General features: G+C 43.1%; 2 protein-coding genes across 6 annotated transcripts in view; one reads left to right on the forward strand and one right to left on the reverse strand.

The window, feature by feature from the left end:
* The first annotated feature begins 798 nt into the window (after nt 1–798).
* On the forward strand, nt 799–9,155 carry IL4 (interleukin 4). Its single transcript, NM_001112653.2, is given in 4 exon segments — nt 799–933; nt 1,206–1,253; nt 6,408–6,584; nt 9,024–9,155. Coding segments are annotated over 4 exon segments (462 nt in total). The 3' UTR covers nt 9,126–9,155.
* Nucleotides 9,156–13,843: 4,688 nt separating this feature from the next.
* Nucleotides 13,844–22,249, reverse strand: part of KIF3A (kinesin family member 3A) — a 48,980-nt gene continuing 40,574 nt past the window's right edge. For 2 of the 5 annotated variants that reach the window (XM_031666037.1, XM_031666036.1), the window contains one exon: nt 21,972–22,072. In XM_031666037.1, the coding sequence (XP_031521897.1) occupies nt 22,024–22,072 (49 nt within the window). In that variant the 3' untranslated portion in view covers nt 21,972–22,023. Of the gene's footprint in view, nt 14,315–18,007; nt 22,073–22,249 lie in introns of those variants that run through there. The other 3 variants (XM_031666035.1, XM_031666034.1, NM_001168760.1) reach the window with 3 other exon arrangements.

The raw sequence follows: 22,249 nt of genomic DNA on the forward strand, positions 1-22,249 counted from the left end.
CATTCCAGCCTGGGTGACAGAGTGAGACCCTGTCTCAGAAAAAAAAAAAAAAAAAAAAAAAAAGTTATTCCTGAAACCTCAGAATAGACTTACCTTGCCAAGGGCTTCCTTATGGGTAAGAACCTTATGGACCTGCTGGGACCCAAACTAGGCCTCACCTGATGTGGCCTGTCCTTCTCCAAACACCTAAACTTGGGAGAACATTGTCCCCCAGTGCTGGGGCAGGAGAGTCTGCCTGTTATTCTCCCTCTACGCAGAGAAAGAGCCCCAGATCAGCTTTTCCACGACAGGACAGTTTCCAAGATACCACCTGTACTTGGAAGAAGCCAGGTTAAAATACTTTTCAAGTCAAACTTTCTTGATATTACTCTATCTTTCCCCAGGAGGACTGCATTACAACAAATTCGGACACCTGTGGCCTCTCCCTTCTATGCAAAGCAAAAAGCCAGCAGCAGCCCCAAGCTGATAAGATTAATCTAAAGAGCAAATTATGGTGTAATTTCCTATGCTGAAACTTTGTAGTTAATTTTTTTTAAAAAGGTTTCATTTTCCTATTGGTCTGATTTCACAGGAACATTTTACCTGTTTGTGAGGCATTTTTTCTCCTGGAAGAGAGGTGCTGATTGGCCCCAAGTGACTGACAATCTGGTGTAACGAAAATTTCCAATGTAAACTCATTTTCCCTCGGTTTCAGCAATTTTAAATCTATATATAGAGATATCTTTGTCAGCATTGCATCGTTAGCTTCTCCTGATAAACTAATTGTCTCACATTGTCATTGCAAATTGACACCTATTAATGGGTCTCACCTCCCAACTGCTTCCCCCTCTGTTCTTCCTGCTAGCATGTGCCGGCAACTTTGCCCACGGACACAACTGCCATATCGCCTTACGGGAGATCATCGAAACTCTGAACAGCCTCACAGAGCAGAAGGTGAGTACCTATCTGGCACCATCTCTCCAGATGTTCTGGTGATGCTGTCAGTATTTCTAGGCCATGAAAACGTTAACAGTTGCTAGAGAAGTTGGAACTGGTGGTTGGTGGCAGCCCAGGGCACACAGCCAGGCTTCCCCTGTCACTCTTTTTTCTGAGGGTTTGTAGGAAGTTTCCTCAGTTGGAGGGAGTGAGAGATGCTCATCAAGGACTGCTCTGTCCAGTTGGAGGTTAACTCTGTCTCTTGCTCTCTCATTTCTGCCTGGACCAAGACTCTGTGCACCAAGTTGACCATAACGGACATCCTTGCTGCCTCCAAGGTAAGAAGCCGTCCCACGGTCTGTTTTAGCAAATGGGGAGATCCATCCCCAAGTGTCTGAATAAGAAACCTGTCTAATGGAAAACAAGCGGGCCCAAATTAACTCTAAGGTGTTAGATGTTTTCAAAGAACGAGAAGTCTGATTTTTACTCTTAAGTGTGTTTTGGTCTTTCTGGTTTCACTTGATTTAGATGTGTAATAGAAAGCTTACATGCTATAGTCCTGACTCAGATCCTGGTCAAAGAAAAGCCCTCTTGGGTTTTACTTAGCTTTGGCATAGTGCCTGGAACGTAGGAGGCACTCAATAAATGCCTGTTGAATGGGAGAATTTTTCTGGCCCATACATTTCTGAAAAACCAAATACTCTCACAGAAACAGATATTGAGATGACAGGTTGAGGGAGCTTTCATTTTGTCTAAGAGACTTCCTATGGCAACAGAAAAGGTATCACCAGAGCCCCTCCTCTTCCACAGCCTGGCCACCTAACAGCCCTCTGGGTTCCAGGGCTGGCGGTCCAGGGCTCCTCAGCTTGCTCTGGCGGGCCGAATTCCCGTCCAGCTCGGTCCGGAACCATCCTGCTGGGCAGCGTCCAGCACATCCCTGCTTCCGGTTGCCTGGGCACCTCGCCTCTCTGCCTCCTGTGCTGCCTCACCCCCACCCCTCTATCTGTAGTGGGAGGAGATAGATTTGACAGCTGATAGTGCATTTTCTCTGACAAACACATGACTACAGCCGTATCAATAGTTTTGTGCATTTCAGTTCCTGTTTTCATGGAAACACACGGCTGAGAATGAAAGCCCCAAAGCCTCAATTTCACAGTGGGTCTCCTAACTACTGCTTTCCATGCGAACTAGGGGGATGATTTGGCCTGCAGTGAAGCCCTGTGTGTTGGGCAGGGTCACGCCCTGGCACCCAGGCCATAGAACAGGGCCCATCCTGCTTCATGAGGGAAACTGCTCTTCGGGCCTTTATCTGGACTATCTCATTCATTAAACGTTATCCCAGGAGTTCAATACAGGATGAGATTCCTGAAGGGTAAATCCACACTTTGTTTTTTTTTTTCTTTTGAGATAGGGTCTTGCTCTGTCACCCAGGCTAGAGTGCAGTGGTGCGATTTCAGCTCACAGCAGCCTCCACCTCCCAGGCTCAAGCTAACCTCCCACCTCAGCCTCCCAAGTAACTGGGATGACAGGTCTGCGCCACCACGCCTGGCTAATTTTTGTATTTTTGTTGTAAAGATGGGGTCTTGCCATTTCATTTTGCCCAGGCTTGTCTTGAACTTCTGAGCTCAAGCAATCCGTCCACCTCGGCCTCCCAAAGTGCTGGGATTAGCCACTGCACCTGGACAACAGTTTGTGTGTGTGTGTGTGTGTGTATACACAAAATTTCTAAGTCCTTCCAACCGAGATGGCTCCTACTAGAAGCCAAGAGTCCACCGGGTTGAGCACTGGGTCTCTGGAGGCCTGTGGCACTGCTGAGAAGGCTCTAACAAAGCCAAGGGAAGGGCCACCTCACTAGAAGTCAGGCCTGGAGGAAGGGTGAGGGTTGAGGGCCTGGAGGTGAGACTGCCTATGGTTTTAGACCCCGCTCTGCCACTGACAGCTGTGTGGCTGGCCTTCGGCACATCTTCACACCTCTCTGCACCTCAGTTTCCACGTGTGAAGATACGAAAGTGATTCTGAAGGTGATCGCAAGGTTGATTGGAATCCAGTTCTTGAGTTAGTGGAAAGTGTTATTGTGAGATGATATAACCCTGATTAAAAGCAAGGACATGTTGCAGAGAAGCGATGATTCTAAGAAGGAGGTGCCCAGGTTGGAAAGGATCAAACCCTCCAGGATGCTGAGCCTGGGGCTATCCATCTGGGCTGTTTCTGGAAGACCTCCAGGCGCAGGCGAGGACACCACTGCCCTCCCGTCCTTAACTCCCCTCTTCACTCAGTCCTCACTCACCTCCCTCTCACACACACAGACATCTCCTAGAACAATCCCCACTGCCTGCCTTTACTCTTACCTGTCTCATTCGCCTTCCCCGAACTTCATCCTCCTGGAGTTCTCAATCTCACTCTTCTACTCTTTTCTTCCCCTCGAAGATTCAGCACTGCTTACTTACATGTTAAGATATTTCAGAACAGTGAAATGTTGCTATTTTCAAAAACCTACACAGGTGGTATGCAGAGGAAAAGGTACTTCTTTGTGTTCCCAAAGAAAACATCTTTCCAAAATCCAGCCTATTGATTTTATTTCTTCGGGGGGAACAAGAATTTTAGTATCTCTAAGTTGGGTAGCATTCTACTCTTGGCAGTTGCTGGAAAGAAGGCACTGATCTAGGTCCTGGGCTTCACAGGTAACACCTGTTGGGGTGTCTATGAAGTCAAGGCGGTCTGAGGAACGGCAAAGTGGGAAGAAGCAAGCTGGCTGGTCGATGAAGGGTTTCTTGGGTGGACGAGTAGATGGAGCTATTTCCTACTTACCAAAGAGAGCTAAAGTTCATAATTCTACAGAGAGTTCCATAATGAACCTCAAATATCTCTGTTTTTTGAAGGAGTTTCTCATATAGAGCACTAGCTGACTACCCTGGGCAGGATGGGAGATAATGAATGCAGTGCCAGTCGGGCTGGATTTGTATGGTCCTCAGTGAGGCTGGTCAAGAACCAAGTCAGAACTCTCACAGAGTCACTGCCACAGAAGAAATCTCCTAAGTGGCTGTTTCCTGACATTCCCGGGAGGGACAGACCTCCTTCTCAGTCACTCCCTAAGCAGTTCTGAACGGTGAGGTCAGCCAGGCTGTCAAAGTGCACTCCCTGAGCCACTGGCAGACACACTCAGCGGCCGGAGCTAGACAGGCAGGTAGAAGGAGTCCAGGGTCACAGCAGGGATGGAGTGTCGCCCCCTCGCTGCGATACCAGAGCAACTAAAACGTAAAGGCCTTGCACTAAAGCTGCCCTTAGGATGTATTCTTTTAAAGTTTTTCCATTTAATGCAGATTCTTTTCAATTCTTATTTTATCCTTGTTTCCTTTAGAAAGTCCTTTGAAAAATATCTTTAGAGGATTTTTTCCCATACTATGTGGCCATATATGGGTCAAAATTAAGTTTAATTTCCAGGCTCCAAGCCAGCATTTCAGAAAAATCTCACCAACGTTTGTGGGAAAAGAAGCAAAGGCTTTTTGGCCTTCTTGAAGCTCACTGTTCCCTCTGCAGCAGCATGCATGTCTGCCCACCTCCAGACACTCAGGTAGCATCTGCCGCCCCCCACCAGCCCCTGTGTCCCCTCCACCTCGACTCGCCCACAAAGCACAGAGAGGTCTGTTTCTTGGCTCCAAGAGCCCAAAAATACTGACACACTCTCATATTTCCAACTAGAATCAGGAACCAGGAGTGACTCTCAGTCAGTTCATTAAGTAAATGTCTTTCCAACCGCTCTGCCCATGGGACGTCACGCCCCACAGAGGAAAGGGGAAGCTTCCGTAGCCTGGGATTCTGGTGCCTCAATCTGGGTCTAGATCTTCCTGAAAAAAAACGTTAAAATATGAACTGCATTCCTAGAATGTAGCCTATATAAATAAGAGATGAACACAAAGATTTATATAGTTTACTCACTGCCACTTATTTACAGAAAGAGAAAGCTGCTGTAAATAAGGCAAATTACAATTGTAAAGGGGCCTGACAAACGACAGCACCACTATGCAATGCGTTTCTATGCAGCTCTCAAACCCATGTTCTCAAATACCACCGAAGGGCTTAGGAAATGCTTATAGTATATGCAAAGGGTAAAAAAGTTACAAACCAGTATCAACAGTTGATCCCTATTTTAAAAAGTGTTTTTTAAAGTGTGATGATATTTACCAAAATATTAACAGCAGTAGTTACCTCTGGCTGATGGGATGAGTGAATGTACTTTTGTTGAATATATAATTACCTTTATAGTAAATACACGTTACCTTGATCATCAGAAAAAAAAAATGTAACTGTAAGAACTTGAAAGCTGCTTGGACAGTGCTGCTGATAGAAATCCCTGAGGATCTTGTCACTGTTCTGATTCAGAGGGTCTGGGTGGGGCAGGGGTGGTCTGAGATTCTGTATTCTAAGAAGCTCCCAGTGATGTCCATGATTCTGGTCATGGACCACACTTTTGAGTAGCAAGGGACCAGAGCATGTCGGGGGAGAGGCTGGGGATAGCTTTATCTCAACTGGATAAAGGAACTAGGCTCAAGCTAAGAACCCTCTCCAAGTTCTGCATCTTTGTTCTTCAGTGAAAAATGAGAGGACAGACCAGTTCAGACCGAGATAAAATCCCTCTCCTGGGTTCCCAATGACTTGTCTCCCTGTGTGTCCATTCCCTTCTCTAAGGTTAAGGGCCCCAGGAAGAGCCATATGGCCAGACCCTCACAGTTGCCAGCATTTCAGGGAGATTCTCACTCTGCACCATTTGGGGCCAAAAGGCCCGTTACAGAAACTCTGCCCAACGCTCAGCTCAATGGCACCTGCTCCCAGAGCCTCCCCTGATCTCCCAGGACACCTTTCCCCAATCTGTGGACTTATCTCTTGCTGCCTGGGGTAATGTCTTAGCTCCTCACTCGGACCATGTGCTGCTCTCCTCTCCCATGGGGAGGACCAAACGAATAGTGCTGCCCAAAGCAGCAGAGTCCAGGCCAAAGGATGTGCCCTCATTTATTCAACAGGCATGCAGGATTTCCAGGGAAAGCTGGATTTTAAAACCTTTGGGAACGAGAGCAGAACCTGACTGAGAGCTCATGTGGGCACTGTCCATAGCAGAATAGCTCATGGGGTATAGAGATACGGACGCGGAACGTGGGCTGTAGCAATAGATAGTCCTGCATTCTAGTCCCCACTGTGCCCTTTCCTTGTGGGGTGGCTTTATTCAGGTACCCTTTCAGCAAAATCCTCCAAGAGAAAGGAAACTGGGGGGTTCTGGGGAGAAGGCTGCTGCGTTTGCAATTGGGAGAGGTTGTTGACAGAGGTTTGTGTCTGTGGCAAGCAGCCTTCCTTCAGTGGAATACTTGAAGACAGGTCTGTAGTTGAGCAAACTCACCTCCATTTGTCCCTCTGAAAAGAAGAAATCAAGAGGAAAAAATCTCTTTCCCATCCTCCAAATGGAGCTGGCACTTGGCTATCTGTGGCATTTGTCTTTCCAGAACACAACTGAGAAGGAAACCTTCTGCAGGGCTGCGACTGTGCTCCGGCAGTTCTACAGCCACCATGAGAAGGACACTCGCTGCCTGGGTGCGACTGCACAGCAGTTCCACAGGCACAAGCAGCTGATCCGATTCCTGAAACGGCTCGACAGGAACCTCTGGGGCCTGGCGGGCTTGGTAAGCTGCACTGTATTCCTAGCAAGCTGGCAGCATGGCTCCTGGTGGACAGCAGCCTCACTTCTAAACACTCCTTAGGAGCTGCAGCACCCTTGGTCAACCCATTCATTCATTCACTCATTCACTAAGTATTTGCTGAAGTTCCGTAAGTGCTGGGTGCGGTTCTAGGTGCTGAGGACGTGTCACTAAAGACATGCAGGCCAAGTCCCTGTTCTCGTGGGATATTCTAGTGGGACAGTTAGAAAAACAAACATGTAAAATGATGCCCAGTAGTGATACGTGCTACAAAGAAAAACATAGGAATAAAGAACATAAGGGTCATGGGGGAGGTGGCTGACTTAGGAGCTGGTGACATTATCTGAGCAGATATTTGAATTAAGTGAGGGAGCAGGCCACATGACTAACTGGGGAGAGACCATTCCAGGCAGAAGGAGGAGCTATGCAAAGGCCTTAGGATGGAAATGAACTTCCTGTATTTGAAGACCAGTAGGAAGGCCAGTGTGGCTGGATCACAGTGAGTGAGGGGGAGTTTCTAGGACAGCAGATCACACAAGGCCTTGAGATTCCACCACGAGTATGGCAGGGAACACCTGCAGAGCTTTGGGCAGGGCAAAGACTGTACGATCTGATTTACGTGATTTAAAAGGGTCAGTCTGGCTACTGTGTGGTAAATAGGCTGAAAGGGGGAGGCATAGAAGCAAGATGGCCTGTTGGGAGGCAGTAAACCAGGCTAGAGATGATGGTGGCATGGACAGGATGGGAACAGTGAATAGATTTGGGATATGACTAAAAATAAAACCAGAAAGATTTGCTGACAGATCAGTTGTAAGGGGTAAGATACAGGGGAGGAAAAGATGACCTCTTCGTTCCTGCCTAAACCCCTCTGGCGATGGTTGGTACTGTTTATAGAGCGATGGAAGACTGGGGGCAAGGCAGGGCTGGAGGTTAAGCAGAAGATCAAGAGTTCAATTTTGTACATTGTACATGTAAGGTGGCTGTTGGACAGCCAAGTGAAGATGTTGAGAAGATGGTTAGAAAAGTCTGGAACTTAGGGGAGAGGTCAGAACTTGCAGTACAAAAAGGAGAGTCCTTAGATAGATGCTATTGAAAGTCTGAATGACAGAAAGGGAGAGATCAAAGGACTGAGCCTGAGATCAACACATGGAGGTCAGGAGAGGAGGATCCAGTAAAGGGGCCTGAGACTCCTCAGACCAGTGAGGCAGGAGAACACTGGAGAGTGGGCGGTATCCCAGGAGGCCAGTGAGGACACTCACGGAGGGAGGGTCGACTGTTTCAAATGTACTGAAAGGTCAGGTCAGGTGCGGACTGAGAAAGGCCGCTGGGTTTGACTGATGGAGGTCATGGGTGAGGCTGATGTAAATGGAGAAGCAGGAAGGAAAGTCCAGCTGGAGTGGGCTCACCGAGGATGGGGCGGTGAGAGAAGCCAAAGAAGGAACAGTGAGGGCAGAACACTCTTTGAAGGTGTTTAGCTATAAGGCTGCAGAGAAACTGAACCATGGCTGCAGGGCGGTTATGGAGTGAGGGAAGCTCTTTTAAGGTGGGGTGTATACCCAGCATGCTAATGCACCTGGGGGAATGGTCTGGTGGAGTAGGGAGAACTGAAGAGAGGAGAAAGAGGAGGAATCATTAGAGGGCAGAAGTCCTTGTGGCCCAGAGTGGGTGTTATCTAATATCGAGTGGAGGAATTAATTGGCTTTAGAAGAGAACAAGGACATGTATCCCTTCTTTGGGCCTATCACCTTGTAGACAATGGGATAGGTCACAGGATAGGAACTTGGCACAACACATGTTCTCTTTTAATTCTCTCCATTATCTGATGAAGCAGGCAAGTAGGCAAACAATTGTCCCGACTTTAAAAATAAACTGAAGCTTTTATAAATTAAGTAGTACGTTCTCAGCAATACAATTAATAAATGGTAGAGCTGAGATTCAAACTGAAGCAGTGGCCTGGGGGTAGCATCTGGAATCCTTCCCACCTTTAGGGCTGCTGTGCTGCAGTGCTGCTGTTTAATGACAGGAGGGCCACATGACTGAATCTCTCTCAGCAGTCCAGGCAGCCATGCAGAAGGCCCAGTAGAGCACGGGCAGGTCTGAGCCAGCACCTTCAAGTTCCACCCTCTGAGCAAGCACCTAGCTGTGACACACCTCTCCAGAGACTGCACTCCCCGCCGCCCTGCCCACCCCAAAAGCAGATAGGTAATGGTATACAGTAACCATTTCTAGAAGTGTAAGTAGTATGCACCCAAAACAGGCAACACCTGCTGGCCTAGTGATAGAGACGACTCCCAGTCAGGCTAGACTGGAGGCCTTGGTTTGGTAAGTGTTCAGGTGGCAAGTACCAGAGTAGGCTTGATCAAGTAGACAGGCAGGCAAGACAAATGCTTACCAATGCAAGCTAATTAAATGCTTCTTTTGTAGAACTCCTGTCCTGTGAAGGAAGCCAGCCAGAGTACGTTGGAAGACTTCTTGGAAAGGCTAAAGACGATCATGAAAGAGAAATATTCAAAGTGTCGGAGCTGAATATTTTAATTTATGAGTTTTTAATAGCTTTATTTTTTAAATATTTATATATTTATAACTCATCATAAAATAAAGTATATATAGAATCTAACAGCAATGGCATTTAAGGTATTGGGTATGTTTACTTGACAAATGAAATCATGGTTTGCAACTTTTAGGGAAATCAATTTAATTTACCAAGAGACTATAAATGCTGTGGGAGCAAAACAGGAAAGACCACTTCCCCCTCAAGGAGCTCCCTCTCGAGTTAGGGATATAATGCACAAGATAATTAAAGAATACAAGGCCACACAAGATGTAAATAAGACACTGTGGGTCCATGAGTGCTACGGATTACCATATATTTCTGAACAGAAAAGGTATCAACTGGATGTCTAAAATGTTCTTCCCCCATTGGCACAAGGATTGTTATACTGAGTCTACAGAAAAAAAAGAAGTAATCCTTAGTACACCACATGGCTCTACAGTGAATGATATTTAAAGTCGTAATAATGTAAATTATCTTGACTCTCAAGTCTTAAAACCAACCAATAGACAAAGCACAGAAGACTTGATGATGATTAGAGAACAGACTACAAATTGCTATCCAGGGAACAATATAAGAGCTATAGCTGGAAAAAGCTGGGAGGGGAAAGCAGAAGAAAAGAAAGAGAGGTGGGCACTGCTATCTCCAGCTTGCATGGAGAAGGGGGAGTTAAATAACACTGTCTACGGTGGATGGAACAAGAACACAAGGTTTAGGGATTTATCAAAATTACAAAGGTAATAGAAGAATGAAAAATAATTTACTATAAAAATTTGGAAGAGGTAGAATAAATTAGGTAAATTTTCTTTCTTCAATAGGGAAATAAATATACGATATCTAACATTGATAAAGCAAAAACAGTTGGTAAAAGTGGTCATAGATTGACAGTTGTTGCAGCTGGGGATGTGTACAGGGGGTTGATTATACTATTCTGCTTTTATACATAATTGAAAGTTTTCATAATAAAAAGAAAAAACAATAATGAATGAATCAAGAAATCTTTGGAATTATAATGATAGTCATGGAAAAACTAAAAACAAAAAGGAAGATGGTTTGCTGGGAATGGGACTTGGACTAAGGAGGGGTGAAACAGGGCTGGAGACTTTTGGCTTTCCATTGTAAGTGTGTGTGTGTGTGTTACCACGTGCATAAATGAAGTTTTTTCATTAAAGAAGAAATAACATTTAAAAGACAATAAGTGTTGCTGAAGACGTAGAAAAATTGGAACCCTCCTACATTGCTGGAGTGATTGAAAAATGGTGTAGTCACTTTGGAAAACAATTGGCAGTTCCTCAAAAGGATAAAATAGTTTATGACCCAGCAATTCCAATCCTAGGTATATACCCAAGGGAACTAGGAACACATGTCCATACAAAAACCTCTCCACAAATGTTCATAGCAACATTATTCATAATAGCAAAAAAGTAGAAGTGGCTGGGCACAGTGGCTCATGCCTGTAATCCCAGCACTTTGGGAGGCCAAGGCGGGAGGATCACCTGAGGCCAGGAGTTCAAGACCAGCCTGGGCAACATGGAAAAACCCTGTCTCTACAAAAAACTAGCTTAGCATAGTGGCACATGCCTGTAGTCCCAGCTGCTGGAGAGGCTGAAGCGGGAGGATGGCTCATGCCTGGGAGGTTGAGGCTACAATGAGCTATGACTGCGCCACTATACTCCAGCCTGGGCAACAGAAGAGGACTCTGTCTCAAAGAAAGAAAAAAAAAAGTAGAAGCAACCAAAATGTCAATCAACTGATGGATAAACAAAATGTGGCATATCCATACGATGGAATATTATTTGTCAATAAAAAGAAATGAAGTACTGACATAGGCCACAACCCGGATGAACCTTGGAAACAGTATGTGATGGGAAAGAAACCGAACGCGGAAGACCACGGTATGGTATGATTCTACTAATATGAATTATTCAGAACAGGAGAATGAATCCACGGAGGCAAAAATAGAATATTGATTGCTACAGGCTGTGGGTGGGGGGCAGGTGTGGAGGCAAGGGGAGTGACTGATAATGGGGGTGGGGTTTCTTTCAGGGGTGATGAAAATGTTCTGATATTAGATAATGGTGATGGTTGCACAATTCTATGAATACACTAAAAACCACGGAATCGTACACTTTAAAAGGATAAATTTGGTAGTAGGTGAATTCTCACTCAATAAAGCTGTTATTTAAAAGAAATTAAAAGGGGAAAAAAACCCAAGCGTCATCAAAACTTGCCTTTTGAAGACTTGTTCTCTGCAAGAATATGGATCTAGTAACAGTGATTGAGCACTCTCTTTTCATCCTCGCTTACAGAGATGTGACAGAATTAATACGAGTACTAAAATTACACCAAAACATGTAACATCTTTTTAACCCTTTCAAAATAAGGGAACAAATCAAAAGCTTCAAGTCTCACCCTGACCACAGCTAGTTTCACCCTGCCCACATAAAATACCAGCATGCCAAGGGCAATAAGTAGCTATGAGAGTCATGGAGGCTTCTCAGGCCAATCGGAGAAGACACATACTGTAAATTTTAATTTCCTTTCTTCTTTGATTGAGGCTCATTTGCATTCAATGGCTAATGTGAGCTGTAGTCTGCCACAGGATATGGGTAGTGGGTTACAGTTTGTATGTGAGGACAGATGGTAAAGGAAAGTAGGAAGATTTAGAGCAGGCCATGGAAAGGACACATGCTGACTCTAGGCAGGTCTGTCGCCACGTAAGCTTCATTAGGCAAGATGTAACTCACATTCCCATTTACTCCCAGTCAAGCAGTCCTGGACTCTGGATGCAAACACGCAACAACAATCCTTTGAATTTCCGAACAGAATGAGAACACAAATTGAGGTGGATACTTATAAAAACAGTGGGTGAGAAAACTTCACATTAAGTGAAAGTTAAGATGCTTGTCATCTGAGCACATTTATGCAGCAAACTCAGCCACAGCCCGTGCCGGCTTCATGGGACACGCCTTTTGAGTGCGTGTGGTATATGACATCCACAGCAAGACTGAACCTTTCCCTCCTGTCAATCAGCTACCTCCACCTTTTGCCAATGAATAAACTATCTGTAACTGGCATCTAGGGGTAATAATTATTTATTGAATAAATGAATCAAAAAATGATTTGGCTCAAATCTATGGCTTTTATTGAAACATTGTTGGGCTACAGTTACAAAGGGTCACCTCTGTTACAAATGCCACAGGGGCTCTGCTTGTTGCTGTCCATGTCATTGACCCTGCTCTTGGTTTTTCTCTGCCCTCCTCCACATAATCTCAGGGTGCCCACATCATCTAAGGATGAGAATCTCAAGGCTAAGTACAACACAGAGCTTTCTTATGGAGCTAGGCACAGACTGGCCTATGACACACAGGGCTGGCTTCTCAGTTCCTAGCAGCTTCCACTAGGAGCAAAGCAGGCACTTTCTCTAGTCTTGGAGCTGATTTCTAGATTTAATTTATTAGCTCAAGTTGAAGTTCCATTCCCAGGTGGAGTACTAAAATCCCCAGTTAGCTGTCACGCCCAGCATTTCCTCAACTGGGCTTTTGCCCTAAGTACCCAGACACCCTCTCTTTGGCTCTCTAAAGTGCCTCTTTTTTTTTTTTTCAAATGAGATAGAGTCTCGCTTTGTCACCCAGGCTGGAGTGCAGTGGGGAGATCTTGGCTCACGGCAATCTCCACCTCCCAGCTTCAAGCAATTCTTCTGCCTCAGCCTCCTGAGTAGCTGGGATTACAGGTACCTGCCACCACGCCTGGCTCATTTTTTTGTATTATTAGTAGAGATGGGGTTTCACTGTGTTGACCAGGCTGGTCTTAAACTCCTGAGCTCAGGTGATCTACCTACCTCGGCCTCCCAAAGTGCTGGGATTACAGGCATGAGCCACCGCACCCAGCCTAAAGTGGCTATCTTCTAATCCAACCTGTCAACTTCTTCCTACTCCAACTTTCAGTCTCTAAGCTGTCTACTCCTTCTAGTTCCTGATTAGCCAGAGTTAAGCCAAACAAAAATATGTTTTGATGTTTTGTCTGCTCACCGCACACCCAGGCAACGTGAATAAGGGGACACGTTTGCTCCCTCAGTTTATACCAATCACGAGTGCAAGCACAACAGCTGAGAAGAGAGGGCGGTTACTCCTCTGGCTGATGACCCTTTCCACCTCTGGGACACAGGTGTGTATAACGTCTGTTCTCCCAACCATCATCCGTGACTTGCTCCCTCTAATCCTTCACAATCTCTCCAGCAGTTGTTTCTCTCTTTTCTTTTTTTTTTTTTTTTTTTTTTGAGATGGAATCTCACTCTGTCACCAGGCTGGAGTGCAGTGGCATGATCTCGGCTCCCTGCAACCTCTGTCTCCCAGGTTTAAGTGATTCTCCTCCTGAGTAGCCTCGTGAGTAGCTGGGACTACAAGTGCATGCCACCACGCCCAGCTACTTTTTCTGTATTTTTAGTAGAGACGGGGTTTCACCATGTTGGCCAGGATGGTCTTGATCTCTTGACCTCATGATCCGCCAGCCTCAGTCTCCCAAAGTGCCAGGATTACAGGCGTGAGCCACCGTGCCTGGTCCAGCGGTTGTTTTTCTAAAACACAAATAGGCCGGGTGCATAGTTTTAGTAACCTATGATTGTGACACTACACTCCAACCTGGGTGACAGAGTGAGACCCTGTCTCTAAAAATAAAAAACAAAACAGGCTACCTGGTGAGTAGCATAACTCATGGTGGGGTAGAAATCAAGGCCAACATAGTATTTCTGTAATGACTCTGCTGCTTTTAGGTTGGGTTAGGCAATATCCTCTTGCTAAGATTAGTATCGACTCTGAGAAATACTTTATTCAGTTGTAAAGTCCCAGTTAAATTCCTTTGCACAACTGGAGAAATAAAACCTTTGATTAAAAACTAAAATTTCCCCAGCCCTCTAAAAAGGGATGGGGGAGGGGAGCAGGTGGAGAGGAATGTCTGATCTGTCATATTCTTTAGTCAGAGCCATAAACGTGTTTGGGTAAGACAATCTGATGTTCTGATAACGTTGATAAAAGTCACTTGAAGATTGGGTCACAGGAAGCCCAAGATAAATGCTGAGAGGAAACAGGTTCTTTTTGAAGTAGCCTCTTCGTAATCATTTTCCCACACATTCGTTCAACTTCCGAAAAAGGACTGAATACCTGATCTGCTTTGCAAATGAAACAGTTTAAGAAAGAGAAATTGAGATAATAATTAATAAATGTGTTTGGAAGGCTCCTCCAGCTTGCTTTAAGTTCAGGCTGCGGCTTCAGAACTGTGTTAACTTCTCCTGTAAAGACACAGGCTAACGGTGGTCTTCGGTGATTTTTACTCTACCTTGTTTTAAAAATGGATTCAAAGTGATTTATTGGAAAAGATTAAGACAGAAAATAACATTATTAGGACGAAAGAAGAAAGGGAGTAGGAGGAAATAATGATCCAGAGAAAAATAAGACTATAAGCAGGTCATCAGATATTATAGTCCTATCAGTGAAAGCACAGTGGAAAATGCATATTTTACCTCACTCTTTTTATACATGCAGGGAGAAAATAGTCTGATATAATAATCCGGTACTTAGCTTTAAAAGAAATTTTTCTTGGCCGGGGGCGGTGGCTCAAGCCTGTAATCTCAGCACTTTGGGAGGCCGAGACAGGCGGATCACGAGGTCAGGAGATTGAGACCATCCTGGCTAACCCAGTGAAACCCTGTCTCTAATAAAAAATACAAAAAACTAGCCGGGCGAGGTGGCGGGCGCCTGTAGTCCCAGCTACTCCAGAGGCTGAGGCAGGAGAATGGCATAAACCCGGGAGGCGGAGCTTGCAGTGAGCTGAGATCCAGCCACTGTACTCCAGCCTGGGCGACAGAGCAAGACTCCATCTCAAAAAAAAAAAAAAGAAATTTTTCTTGAACGTCTTCACAAGATCATAGGATGGACAATGTCTTCAGCAGCATCCCGACAACACAGGCAGTAACAGGTTTTGTAAGGCAGTGGCTCAATGATATTGCTTGATGAAACTGGATACCATAGCTCCAGAACTCAATTGGAGAAGAGCGGCAAAGGGGGCAAAGGCAGCACAATTTATTATCTTGTACATGCCAGGGCAGGCCTTTAATTCTGTCTTCATGTTCTACACACAGGTAAGAGTTTTACATAAGCTGGAAGTGGGGGAGAGGAAGACCCCTGGAATGGCCAGAGGAGTTTCCGCCCCTACAAAAACCACATTTTTAAAAAGTCACTTGACGCCAGGTGCAGCGGCTCACGCCTGTTATCCCAGCGCTTTGGGAAGCTGAGGCGGACAGATCACGAGGTCAGGAGTCCGAAACCAGCCTGGCCAATATGGTGAAACCCTATCTCTACTGAAAATACAAAGTAAGCCGGGTGTGGTGGTGCGTCTGTAGTACCAGCTACTTGGGAGGCTGAGGCAGGAGAATCACTTGAACTCGGGAGGCGGAGGTTGCAGTGAGCTGAGATTGTGCCACTGCACTCCAGCCCGGATGACAGAGTGAGACTCCATCTCAAAAAATAAAAAGTAAAAATAAAAAATTAGCCAGGTGTGGGGGCATGCACCTAGTTACTCAGGGGGCTGAGGCAGAAGGATTGCTTGAGCCCAGGAGTTCAAGGGGGCAATGAGCTATGAACGCACCACTGCACTCAAGCCTGGGGAATAGGGCAAAACCCTGTCTTTAAAAACAAAGTCATTTGAGACACAAAATTACAGCTAGATAGAAGGTCTAGTGTTTTTACAGCACTGTAGAATGACTATTCGAATAGCTAGAAAATACTGAGTGTTCACAACACAAGGAAATAATGTCTGAGAAGATGTACATGCTAACTACCCTGATCTGATCATCATATATTGTATCAAAACATCACAATGTACCTCATAATATAATTATGTGTCAATTAAAAAATAAAAATTTTAGGCCAGGTGAGGTGGCTTATGCCTGTAATCCCAGCACTTTGGGAGGCTGAGGCAGGCAGATCACGAGGTCAGGAGATCGAGACCATCTTGGCTAACACGGTGAAACCCTGTCTCAACTAAAAATACAAAAAATTAGCCGGGCATGGTGGCAGGTGCCTATGGTCCCAGTTACTCGGGAGGCTGAGGCAGAAGAATGGCATGAATCCAGGAGGCGGAGCTTGCAGTGAGCTGAGATCGCACCACTGCATTCTAGCCTGGGTGACAGAGCAAGACTCTGTATAAAAAAAAAAAAAAAAAAAAATTAAGTCCTTTGAAACTTGTGGACAAATCAAAATTTCTTGTTTTCTACTTTGCATTTCTTAAGCGTGCCAATCACAGTGCCTGGTAAACAATGTTTGTCAAAAGAACATGATTAACAAAAACCCAACTGTTACTGGGTTGGAGATACTTTAAGCTTCTGAATGAGATCATGGCACTGTTACCACTAAGTAATGGTACCTTTCATAGAATACGTTCTACATACACACTTCCTTAAGTTATGACCTGAGAATTGGTTTCTGTTCTCAAACACCTAATGAAAAGGATAACAAAACTCAGAAGTATTTTTGGGGCCAGGCGTGGTGGCTCACACCTGTAATCCCAGCACTTTGGGAGGCCGAGGTGGGTGGATCACCTGAGGTTGGGAGTTCGAGACCAGCCTGACCAACATGGAGAAACACTGTCTCCACTAAAAATGGAAAATTAGCCAGGCATGATGGCGCATGCCTATAGTCCCAAGTACTCTGAAGGCTGAGGCAGGAGAATCACTTGAACCTGGGGGGCGGAGGTTGCAGTGAGCTGAGATCGTGCCATTGCACTCCAGCCTGGGCAACAAGAGCAAAACTCCGTCTCAAAAAAAAAAAAAAAAGTGTTTTTGGTGAAAAATACATTTTATCAATGAGAAGAAGCATATTTAAAAACGTTTGTCCAGCTGGGCACAGTGGCTCAGGCCTGTAATCCCAGCACTTTGAGAGGCTGAGGCGGGTGGATCACCTGAGGTCAGGAGTTCGAGAACAGCCTTAACAACATGGTGAAATTCCGTCTCTACTAAAAATACAAAATTAGCTGGGCGTAGTGGTGCATGCCTGTAAACCCAGCTACTCAGGAGGTTGAGGCAGAAGAATCGCTTGAATCCAGGAGGTGGAGGTTGCAATGAGCTAAGACTGTGCCATTGCACTCCAGCCTGGGCAACAAGAGTGGAACTCTGTCTCAAAAACTAAACTAAACTAAAATTAAATTAAATTAAATTAAATTAAAAAAAAATACTTCTCTAAGGAATCGACCTAAATGTCCATCAATGACACACTGGATGAAGAAAATGTGGTACATATACACCATGGAATATTATGCAGCCATAAAAAAGAATGAGATCATGTCTTTTGTGGGAACATGGATAGAGCTGGAGGCTATTATCCTTAGCAAACAAACACAGGAAAAGAAAACCAAATACCGCATGTTGTCACTTACAAGTGGGAGCTAAACGATAAGATCTTATGAACACGAAGAAGGAAACAACAGACACTGGGGTCTACTTGAGGGGAAAGGATGAGAGGAGGGAGAAGAGCAGAAAAGGTAACTATTGGGTAGTGCGCTTAATACCTGGGTGATGAAACAATCTGTACAACAAACCCCATGACATGTGTTTACCTATGTAACAAACCTTCACATGTACTGCCAAACCTAAAAGTTTAAAGAAGTAAATAGCATCTCTCCCAGATTTGCTTCATGATTTCTGCTTAAAAGACCCACAACATTAAGCGTTTCTGGGTGTGAAATTACACAGGGCCTCTCTTAACCACAAATTGAGATGCCAAGCACAAAGAACATGCTCATTAATATCAGGGTGGAAGTAAACACAAAGATAGTTGAGAAAAGCAGCAGATCACTACTACAGGCATTAGGTAAAAGATTTTTATTCTTATTTAACCATGCTGCATGTATACATACAATATCAATATATACAACTTGAACAAATACAATTTATACATAAAATACAATGAAAGCGTGGCTTTTGAAATTAATGCAACAAACTGTACAATTTGTAATTCTGGCCAGTATACAGTATTATAGTAATGCTACTGAAGTTATTCATTATTTAAATTAGTCAGACTACAGTGTAAGTTCAAAGGCACTAGAAACATCTATGTTTTCTTCTAGTATTTTTAAGAACAAAAAATAATTAAAAACAAACAAATGTATACACTAGGAAATTGGGCAGACATTGGTGTACTTAAATGTAAACATTACCCATTCCTTAATTCACAGCCTGTAGGAAAGAAGACTTTCCTTAAGAGTGAAGGGGAAGGATATTAAAAACAGACTAAAAAGAAACAAACAAAACAAAAAACAACCAAAAACCATAATCATAGTTTTAAAAACATGTTACAGAGGAAGTAGCACCACCCCCTCCCCCAAAACAACCTTAAATTTTTGCTGCAAAAAGAAAACAACAACAACAACAACAAAAAAAACTCCCTTTCTCCAGAAAGGAAATGAAACGGCTTGTCAAATGGATTCTATTCATGGGGCAAACATGGAGATGCAACCCTCCCCTTGATTACTCATCTCATGCTTTATAAGAATCTAAACACAAATAGGAAACACTATGATAATTTTAACATCCTATTAGTATATGTAATTGTAAGGATTATTAAAGAAGATACTATAAACCAATAATTCTACCAATGCTCCTTTTAATAAATAAATATTACTTTTTAAATTAAAGGGAAAAGAGAATACCCATTCAATAACCTATTTATATGTATGTGCCACTCATTTTAAATCTGCATATTTATTTCAAAAAATGAGCAAGTATGTTCATCTATATTGTCTCAGGAAATTAACACTGACCATACAAAATATTTCATTTATGGACAAAGACACAGTAAATGTGAGGAAACTACAGAATTGCTATGACTGGAGCTAAATGAATAGCTCTGAAGTCAGTGTCCCATATTTGCATATAGATATTCAGACCAGGCTTGAAGCCAGGTGTGGTGGCTCACATCTGTAATCCCAGCACTTTGGGAGGCCGAGGCGGGTAGATCACAAGGTCAGGAGTTTGAGACCAGCCTGGCCAACATGGTGAAATCTGGTCTCTACTAAAAAAAATACAAAAATTAGCAGGGCGTGGTGGCGCCTGCCTATAATCCCAGCTACTCAGGAGGCTAAGGCAGGAGAATTGCTTGAACCCAGGAGGCGGAGGTTGCAATGAGCCAAGATCGCGCTACTGCACTCCAGCCTGGGCGACAGAGTGAGACTCTGTCTCAAAAAAAAAAATTCAGGCCAGGCTTAAATATCAAATTTTTGGTATTTCTGAGATGGATATTTAATGTCCATCTGGTATAATCGGTTTTAACATAATGCTTTTTAAAAAAAACTGCTATAGTAGGTGGGGTGTGGTGGCTCAAGGCCTATAATCACGCCTGTAATCCCAGCACTCTGGGAGGCTGAAGCAGGTAGATCACTTAAGCTCTAGGAGTTAGACACCAGCCTGGGCAACATGGCAAAACCCCCTCTCTACAAAAAAACACAAAAATTAGCCAAGCATGGAGGCATATAGCTGTAGTTCCAGCAACTCAGGAGGCTGAAGAGACAGAGGTTGCAGTGAGCCGAGATCATCCCACTGCACTCCAGCCTAGGTAATAGAGCAAGACTCTGTCTCCAAACAAACACCCCTGCTACAGTAGCCTGCTTTAAGAAATTCTCAATTGACTTTCTATAGATCGGCTTTTTATTTTGACTTTTTATAGATTTCTTTTTATTATCATGATAGGGTGGGATAGAAAAAACATCTAACATACTGGCTTAAATTTCCATGTTTTAAAGCTTGATTTAAAAGTTACTCCTTTCCTATTAACTGAATTGTAAAGGTTAGAAACATGAACTTTTAAAAAGAAGCATTTTTTTTTTCAACTGGTAAAATTAAGATATCTTTACAGTAATTACTAACAGAGTTAAATGTGTATCATCAAAAACATTTTATAATTACCAAAATATTCTGATCACACAAAGCTTTTACAAGACACATATTTACCTCAACTCTTCACAGTATTTAAACAATGCCCCACAGAGTTAAGTAATAAACTTCTAGCTATCTTACATACCACAAATAAATGCTGCCAGTGAAATGCAATTCTAATCACCTAGAAAATGTTCACCACACACAGGACATTCAGTATTCCAATTATGGAATGGACTTGAAATTTATGGATACATTTTTATTACCACCTCACCAGTACTCCACCTTCACTCACCCCTACTCTATACACAGCTTTGTCATTAAACTAAGATTTAACAAAACTTATTAAAATAATATTAATTTAATAAATACTAACTTATAAAGTCTCAAAATATTTTCAACCAATGTGTTTCAGGGCTGATTACATAATTTTGAAAACCACAAAACATATATTAAGTGGTTTAGGAGTAGCATAACTTTACTTTTATTTTATTTTTATTTTTTGAGGTGGAGTCTTGCCCTATCACCCAGGCTGGAGTGTAGTGATGCCATCTTGGCTCACTGCAACCTCTGCCTCCCAGGTTCAAGTGATTCTCCTGCCTCAGTCTCCCAAGTAGCTGGGATTACAGGGGTGTGCCACCACACCCAGCTAATTATTGTATCTGTACTAAAGACAGGGTTTCACCATGTTGGCCAGGCTGGTCTTGAACTCCTGACCTCAAGTGATCCACCTGCCTTGGCCTCCCAAAGTGCTGGGATTACAGGCGTGAGCCCCTGTGCCCGGCCAGGAGTAGCATAACTTTAAAAAAAAATAAAATAAAAATTTCATAAGCAGCCAACAACAGAAAAAAATAATTCTATTACAGCTTACTTTACTATGAAATCAACATAGTTTTTATTTGTAGAGGAATATGGTCTAACTGGATTACTCAATAGAAGAAATTCAGAAAATAATATTTTATTTTTAAAACAGAAAAACAAAATAAAAAGTGTTTTAAAGGCAAAGTATTTAAAAGATATTTTTCTTGCTTAGCTGTATTTTCTGGAAAATGGAGACCCTTCTCAACTGGGAGATATAAAGTAATTCCCACCAAAATTTAGAACTCAAAGAAAAGCATCCGTAAGTTACACTTCAGAGTGAATTTTTAAAAATACACATGCAGGCAAAGATAACTGAGCAGTACTTAGCTTCTTAATTTACTGCAACAGTAGATCCTTTATATTTACGTACAATTCAATATTTCAAGAGAACATGAAACCAGAACATAAGATGTATTTGATTTGAACTCAAACTGGCAAAAAAAAAGTTAGGAAAGGTTCAGATGAAACATTTTCAACTTTTTAAAAAACATGTATACTCGCAAAGATTGTTAAATTATAAAATTTTCTACAGAACATCAATAAGATCAGTCATCTCATACTTAAAATGCAACAAATGTTAGACAATTAGAATGTGTTTAAACAGGCTGGGTGGGTTAGTGTTAGGACGGAATCATTTCTTAGATGTATAGTCCAAACATTCACATATAACAGTGTAACATAGGACAATCTGATCTGCTTCTTTCTATGTGCAAAACAGGACACAGTTTTTTTTTCTATTTTGAAATTCTAGTTACCTAAATATACAGTAGTTGGATAAATAGCTAATCAATTTACACATACATCTCAACTGTAACTCTCTATAGTATGAACTGCTCCCCCAACTTCCCTGCACAGTACAATTGAAGAGTAGTAGTACGACAATTTGAACAATCACCAGTTGTACAATTTTAATGTTATATTAATATATGTAGACTAAAAGTTATTAAGCAAATTATTATTTCCAGTCTTATTCATTGATCTACAGCTTCCATCAACTGAAATTATAGAGAAGTCTTCACTGTTTTAATTAAAGATTTTGTACAGGCATGAGAATATCACTAATTTTTATTGTGACTTTAAGTCTGTAACATTTACTGTAGTAAAGAGTCAATTACAGTTTCAGGCTTTGCAGAACGCTTTCTGTTTGGAGAAGAAAAAAAGCAAGCATGAATGCTTTCCTGAAAGACTGAAATGCAAACATTTTACATTATATAGAAAATATGGGGTGGCCTGTATAGAGTCTGGAAACAAGCCAAAATTTGACACGTTTGACCATGGTAAGTGTTCAATTAATGCTCACCTTTTCAGGCTACAGGA

Source organism: Papio anubis, chromosome 5 (genome assembly GCF_008728515.1).
Source record: "Papio anubis isolate 15944 chromosome 5, Panubis1.0, whole genome shotgun sequence".
NCBI lineage: Eukaryota > Metazoa > Chordata > Mammalia > Primates > Cercopithecidae > Papio > Papio anubis.